The sequence below is a fragment of the Fragaria vesca genome, linkage group LG6 (genome assembly GCF_000184155.1).
Source record: "Fragaria vesca subsp. vesca linkage group LG6, FraVesHawaii_1.0, whole genome shotgun sequence".
NCBI lineage: Eukaryota > Viridiplantae > Streptophyta > Magnoliopsida > Rosales > Rosaceae > Fragaria > Fragaria vesca.
This window is the reverse complement of record NC_020496.1, coordinates 7,839,133-7,847,103: the sequence shown is the minus strand read 5'-3', so window position 1 is coordinate 7,847,103 and position 7,971 is coordinate 7,839,133. Positions and strand designations below refer to the sequence as shown.

At 38.1% G+C, this 7,971-nt stretch overlaps 1 protein-coding gene across 1 annotated transcript; it reads right to left on the bottom strand.

Moving 5' to 3' along the window:
• Positions 1–3,011: 3,011 nt before the first annotated feature.
• On the bottom strand, positions 3,012–6,059 carry LOC101290876 (glycerol-3-phosphate 2-O-acyltransferase 6-like). Its single transcript, XM_004302608.1, has 2 exons — positions 5,340–6,059; positions 3,012–4,331 (listed from the first exon to the last, which is right to left on the bottom strand). Exons 1-2 carry the CDS (start codon positions 5,955–5,957, stop codon positions 3,447–3,449), a joined length of 1,503 nt encoding a protein of 500 aa, XP_004302656.1. The 5' UTR covers positions 5,958–6,059; the 3' UTR covers positions 3,012–3,446.
• Between the last annotated feature and the right edge of the window lie 1,912 nt (positions 6,060–7,971).

The window sequence follows — 7,971 nt, the reverse complement described above, 5'->3', positions numbered from 1 at the left end:
GATCGATAATTCGATATCGACCCGTAACTCACGCACTGCCACTACTGGTTCATCTTCTTCGATCTGCTGCAGCTGCTCCTCCTGGATCGTCATGATGAGCTACACTGTGTAGTCTGGAATGCAATGCCGGCCCCTAGCTCATAAATTTTATCACGTACATTCTCTTTAAATACGACTGGTGATCGATCGAGGTCCCCATTCGGTCCATTATGTACGTTATAGTTCAGAAACTACGATGCAGCTAGCTTGATCGGTCACTGCCTCATTGGCAGCTGTTTATTGTAGTATATATCCTACAATGTAAATGCATCTAACTTAGCCGACCTTGCATGTTTGTTTAATTAGTATGTTTCTTCACAAGCCAAGTGATCGAGCTCAGTCGTTCTCATTCAACATTCTCATCAACACCTCAAAGAGCTCGAGACAGATGGGGCTAAGTGTGGGTGTAAAGGTAAGACTTCTTGATCGATCGACCAGTTCATTTGAGTTGAGATTACAGCACACTGAACACAAGGACACTAAAGCATGGGATTAAATAGGAGTAGCAAAGTCGATCGATCAACTAATTAAGGAAGCCGGGTCTATGATCGACTATCCCAGTGTCGATCTGATCTATTCGGAAGATCGATGAGTGTTCAAGCTGTGACCAAACAGAGAGGCTGGCCTAACCTTGAACATGTATATGCATGTGAAATTTAAGACTAGCAGTGTGATATGTGGTGGAAAGGTCCCAGCAACAGTCCAGAACCAAATCATATATGCACTCCTATTGTGGAGTTAACAGAAGCTGTGCTGTCATACAACCAGTCAATACCGAAGCCTTGCATATAGAGATAATACAAACGTATAATTAAGTTCAAGGGACAAAATCGATCTAACTGGTTAAATATAGAGTTTTGCTCATTCTGTCATACATCAGTATTTCAACCTAATAGTTATATATTGGTCCCTAGCTTATATACATGATCGATGGTCATGTCACATCTATGGCTATGACTCATGACAAGGACCACATCCAAAATCCCCATAATTTCACAGCCTAGCTAACGAGATTAATTGGGTGACCCTCCAACAAACAGTATAGACTTTGGTTGGGGGACTTAGGGCATGTTCATGTACCATCAATATAACTAACTGTTGGTTGAGTTGATAGATCTATATATTTGGTCTTTTGGTTTATATCAATTTCTATCCAGAACGAAACTAATTAAAAGTGTGAAGGTTTTTTTTGTAGCTCGCTTTTCACTAACATTTTTATCAAAGTCAGTCAATATTTAGATATATATGACAATATCATCTCTACAAAGTTTTATCCAATTTGATGATCGTTTGAGTTTTCTTAATTGTGATTTATACGAACGGTTTCAGTTTGACATATTTCGGTCGTTTATTGATTTATTGTAGTTTCAACACTTTAATGATCATCAAATGAGCTGAAACTTTGTAGAGATGATTATGTCATATATATCTAGACATATTGACATCTTCATCAAGATTAACCAATTAAATTCTAGGATTGAACTAATTGTCTTGTGTGTGATTGTCAGGGGTGTATTGCATGCGTCATTCATGACTATGTTCATTATCATTGTTTTACAAACCCAAAATCAAAATCAATGATATATGAGATTTTTGGGACGACCAAACAAACAGTAGGAGATATACATACACAAGATTACAAATTCTGCTTAGTTGATTCTAAATAGGGATGGGCGCAGGCCGAGACCGGCCACAGATTTGGCAGGACTGGGACCGGACCAACGGTACAGAAACCGGGCCGAGCTTCCATTTGAAAATTTCCCAGACAGAACAAAAATCGGCCGGTCCTTCGGCCCTTCATAATGCGATATGAAAACTGAAGCTCACACTATGACACTATCAATCAAAAACGACTCTTTCAATCTTCTATTTCAGTTTCAGCCCAATTCAAAGTTCAAACTCAGAGAGAAGATACCATAAGATATGAAGAAGACGACTCACCTATCGATTATGGTTGACAATGGTCGACGAATTCCAATTTTAGGATTTGATCAATGGGATTGCGTCAAACTGTGTCTCGAACGGTGGTTAGCATTAGGGTAGGCGGCGGCAAGGGTTTTGGTGTTGATGCGGACCTTGATTGTGCCTATGGAAAGGTTGGATTTTGTGGTTCTGGGACTCTAGGTAGGATTATGAAGGGCGATTGCGAATTGGGTCAACATGGATTGAGGGTTTAGGGTTGGATTGAGAATTAGGTTTTTTTCTCAGATTGAAGAAGATGAAGATGAGTTGGGATTTCGAGCATAACGGAGGGTTTGGGGCGATTGAAGAAGATGAAGATGAATTGGGATTTTGGGCACGACGGAGGCTGTGCTTTTTTTTCTTCGATGAAAGACAAGGGCTGAGCGTTTAGGTTTGAAACTTTGGGAATTAGAAAGGAAATTGACTTAACTGAGTGCTTCAGTAAGAAAAAAAAAAGTGGATATGAGGTTATTTGGAAAAGTAAGAAATATATGTCGGGCTTTCAGGCCGTAAAAAACAAATAATATTAAGACTGAGCTCGGCCCGACTAGTAGTAGGACCGGCCCAAACTTCACTTTTCCTATAACGAGCCCGAAAAAAAACTTGACCGTCATATCGGGTCGATTTGCCGGTTTTTTTTTTTCTTTCTTCAACAGGTCGATTTGCCGGTTTTTTTTCTTTCTTCAACGGGCTCTATGCCGAGCCCTAATTCTGAATCCCCATCTAATCATATAAGATTACAGATGTATGCATGTACAGAGAATCCCCAAATTATTGTACACAATATTGCCGGAGTACGTGATTTGTGATATCGATCTTTACCGAAAGATGTCAGGAATAATCTTAGGTAGGTAGTTATAATCATTTGTCTTTTTCTTTTGAGCTTGGACCTTAACTGATGAGACAACATTAATCCCTTCAATGTCGTATTCATACCAGTCACCCAACATAGGCACTGGCTTGGCCACCCAATCGACCCACCACAAGAAGAACAGAAAACCAATGGGATTAATTTGGAGAATCTCACAATCACGCTTCACAAGGGTGCATGACTGCATTATATTAAACAATTATACAGTTAGAATTCTAGAATTTTAACATAGATAGCTAGATCTCAGGCAACAATGTGAGATATAGTTCGAAACTGACTGAACAGTATATATCATGTAATTTACAAATACAAATGTCTCGTCTATTTGTCATTCATGTTGAATACAATTGGAAAGTGAAGTCGGCCGCAAGCCCGAAATAGATGGGTGCAACAGACAAAATGGCAATACTGATGAAAGCTAATGTACATTAGTACTATTCTTTTATAATAATTGTAATAATCGATCAGTTTCATTATTATGAGAAAAGTTTAGAAGATATTGGAAAACAATAGACAGATTAATTTTGATGATCAGTATCATCATCGGGTAAAACTCAAAGCTCTCCTTTGCTAGCTAGGCTTTCTCCTGTTCCTTTTCCTTCTTTGGTGAAGTAACCCTACCATCTGTTCCAGCAATCGCTGAGTACTTATCCTTCCTAGTCAAGTTTGTGCACTCAAACCCTAAAGTTCCGGCCAACACCCTCTGAATGTAATTCGCCACTTCAAACGGAGATTTCCCACCTTTGCAAGTGAGTTCCATCGGTAGTTGATTCAAAAACGTGATCTCATAAGTTGGCATTGGATTCATGAACACAAAATAAGGATCCAACCATTTGTGTCCGCGAACCGTTGTTCCGTAATACACACTTTGCTTGGTGTTAATGGCAATCGGAACAATCCTATCAGTAAGCTCAGCAAACAGTGCACTGAACCTCAACAAAAATGGCTCTCTGCAAGTAGTCCCTTCTGGGCAAATCACCAGGTCACCTTCCTCAAGCAAAGCCTTAATGTTCGCTGCGTCTTTCTCTCGTTCCCTCGTCAGCGCCACCGCCTTGATCGGAGAGATCAGTTCGGAAAATTTGCTAATGCTGTATGTCACACAACTAATTTTTCTTCCTAATGCCACTGCTGTGACAACAGGGTCTAAAACTGTTCGGTGGTTGCAGATAAATAGAACTCCAGGGTGGCCCTTTTTAGGCGGTGGCGGAGGAATGCCCTTAACGGTTAGTTTAATCCCCAGAAGCTTATAGTTGTATCTAGCAATTCTCTCAGGCAATACAATGTTGGTGTAGACTCGTAAAATGGATAGGATTATACCTATCGGCATCCATAGAAAGGTCAAGAGGACAACCAAAGGAGTAGGTGTTTGTACCAAACGACCTTCATGAAATATAACCGGGCTCAAGAGCTTGTTTCTTGGTAAGGGCTCACATTTTGTCCTTGGAACCATGTACCCTTCCTGCAAAGTAAACAAATCAAATGTGTCAAAATAGTTGAATTTTGTCAATAAACTCTCACAATATATTGACCAACAAAACCTCTTACATTATGTTAAACAAGGGAAACAATATTGTAACAATCGTTTGGTTATTCTTATCAACCCTTGCTTTATATAGAAATGCATCACAATTGTGTTTCAACCTAATAATACTATTTTGATAAAGAAAGAAGCTCCCAAACTCAAGCTACCTAACAGAATTTTGTTTGACACAGAAGTGTGTAGTTTTTTTTTTTTTTTTTTTCCACTTATCAGTAGCTTATGTACCAGACCACGAAGACATGCATAATAGGAGAACAATCTAGATTGTGGTAAGCTTGTACAAGTCACAAGCTTGAAAGGTGAATGAGGAAATGGTATATCAAGCGTAAATTACTATCTCATATTTGATATTTCTACCCTAATGTACAAAAATATGAGAAAATTGATTAAGTAGAGGGAGTGGGTTGAACATGAAGATCGTATGGGTGCCAGTTGTCACACAAATGTGACATAAATGTTCTTTGTGTACTCTACTAACCAAGAACTTGTAGATCTCAAAATCTTTGGAGGTGATATATAAGAAAGTTGAGTAGAATGGCATTGTAAAATTTCAAAATGCATCAAGTAGAGGGTAAGATATAACATGTAACATAGCCGACCATATTGTTGGCATTAAGGCGCTCACCAAACTCGTATAAACCTAGACGAATGGCATTTACTTTTGTTTCAAATTGGACATAAACAGCTAGCAGTGTTCGAACTTGAATGCTTAATATCCAGAAAGAAAGAACTAATCAAAAATAAAAATATAAAAGTTTTATATATTTACCGATTTTATTACTAGGTTCGGACGGTGTTCATTTGTTTTTGTTTTTCCAAATTCAGAAATGGATATATGTTTCTACCAAATGCCGGCTCATTATTATGACAAACAAATCAGGTAAGAATTACCAGTGGGGGAATCATGAATGAAAACTAGCATCTTACCTTGCAAATGGACATGAAATCATGGTCAGTTTCTCTATCTCCGAGACCCAAATCCGGTAAGTCAGCGCCAAATTCTCTGACAATGGCTTCTCTTTTGTGTTCTCCGACCAGAACACCTGGTTTTTGAACAAACCCGGTGGCCCTACCGGACTTGGTCACTTCCAACTCTGTCCCCAGAACCTTATCAGCACCAAGAAAGTTCTTGACAAAAGGCTCGACAAGAACTCTGGGATTCGCCGTGATGATGTAGCGCTTGCCGAACGAGTTGAACACTTTCCAAGTCTGGGGGTGAACGTCTTCTGCGTAAAACTTGGGCAAGACGGACCTCGCAACCATCTCAATGTCCCTGAGCTTCAGACCGGCGAAGGAAATGAAGATGAACGTGTTGATCGCTACGGATTCCGATATGAACAAGTAGATGAAATATACGAAGGGTACGGATACTAGCAGTACTAGTGCCCTCAGAAGACTACCGGCTTCAAGAGCAACGAGCATGAAATAAGGGAAAGCGCTTCGGGACACGAGGAGAGTGCCGTCGAGGTCTGCAGCCACCGTCTGGTTTGATCGTCCCTCGGTGCTGCATCTCGAAATTGGCTGGAAACGACACCGCGCCCCCATGGCCACCGGAGAGACCAGAGAAAGAGAGAGAAGAGAGATAAATAGGTGTGGTTGAATGTTTTGTCACAGAACTTGTGTGGGGATGAGAGCTGTGGATAGTAAGCAAGGCTTTTATGTTATGAAAAGAGGGCAGGAGATGGGGGGTTTTAAAAGGAGGGGGAAAGATGGGCATGTTGTTCCTAGTTGTAAGTTTCTAATGCATTTAAAATATTATTGTTTGGTTGGGAAAAAAACTAGCATATTGACTTATATGGTTAATCTAGGCGCAATCCTAATTCACCTAATTTTGATATAATATGATTTATAATATGTTCTAACTAAATCTCCTATACACCCAAAAGCATGAATCATCCATGTTTTGAGCCATTTAGTGAACAAAGAAATATATTAGTTGTTTTGTTAGTTTTGTTTAATTACCTCTTAAATAAACGCACTTTTGAGCTACTTTGTAGAGATTCGGCAGCTTTCATTATTCATATTGTTTGGCACACATTAGTTCAAAACAAAAGTAAGTGAGAATTTGACATGAACAAATTAGATCAAGGGAAGTGAGACTCACATTCACATTTTATAAACCGCACTTCCCATTTTTAACTTTTTTACCTGAGAGACCGCATATATTATGACCAGCAATATCAAAGTACTGGCTACAAAATTAGCCTTCCAGAGAACATGAGAACAAGAGGAGGGTTGTTTGTCATTGATATTCATTTCCTTTTTTAGTTACCTAAATTTTCTTTAGTAACTTTCTTAAGTTTTGTCTTTTGATAAGATTGTCAAACAACGGAAGGAAATGAGCAATAAGGATTACAAATTAGATCGTGAATTTCATTCTCTTTAGATTAAAACCGATAACGAATATATATACAAATGTATGTAACATTATTTTTAGACTACACAGGGATAAATTGTGAGCTAGAGACATACTTTTTTGGCGAAAACCCAAAAGGGCAGCTGTTGCGAGTAGTTGGAAGTCGATGCCAACACCAGCAATAACATTCAATTAGCCAACTTTTTTAGTTTATAGGCGCCGGCCTCCTCCCTCATTAATAAAGCTTTGGTTTACATATAAGTTGGGGTTTCGTATTTGATCAAGTATAAGATATATGTCATATGCCTTTAAACGAATTCTGACCAACTTTAACAGCAACACTTACTAAGTTCATTATTAATTATTAAACAAGATCATTTATTTCCAATGGTACCAGAGTGAGAAAGAAGATAGTTGATTATTGTCAAGAATACCTAAATATATATATATATATATAGCAATTTGCTAGCTATATCATAAGGATAATTCGACTTTTGCCACATTCCACTCCCCTCCTCGTGAATATGCTGGCGCCCTAACCCTAAATGGTCCACCAATTTAAGCACGAATATGATTGAGTTTTGGTAAATTTAATTGAATTTATAGCATTGGCCAAAAGAAGAAATATTTAAAGCTATCTTTTATATTTTTATATTTTTGTTCCCTCAATAAAAAAAACTGAATTTTAACTTAGTTATTAATGCATGCACGTATGAGTGTATTTCTACTTTAATGTCACGTGTCAAGCTTTTACACGGTTTTGATGATTGATTTAGCTATGGCGGCAGACTGTAGATAAACATTCATGGTAACAAAAAGGTTAATAACAAATTTTCACGAATATTATGTCGTTTCTATTGCTATTGTGATTCTATTGGTATAGCACTGTTGCAATTTAGTACAAGATGAGTCTCTTACATAGACAAATGGCTATTTATGTGTTGTTTTTGGTAGGAGAGGAATAGAGCGAACCTCGTGTTTATGCTCTAAGAGTTGTCTTTTTAATTTGTTGATAGTACTCTATTCTTTGTCGGCAAATTTTTCTAATACTATATTCTCTTATTTGATTGTATTTTAATTTTATCCATTGTTATGTACAAATTTATCTTTTGATGTTACTCCGACGCATCAATCTTTTCAAGAAGGTGATAACAATTTTTTCCGTTTAAGAAATCGTAATAAGTATATGTACATGACCCTTTT

Bases quoted from the DNA above. Each gene is read 5' to 3' on its own strand.
- LOC101290876 (XM_004302608.1), bottom strand. From the start codon at position 5,957: ATGGGGGCGCGGTGTCGTTTCCAGCCAATTTCGAGATGCAGCACCGAG. The intron at 4,332-5,339 runs GTAAGATGCTAG...TTTACTTTGCAG, and splicing joins ATTTCATGTCCATTTGCAAG to GAAGGGTACATGGTTCCAAG.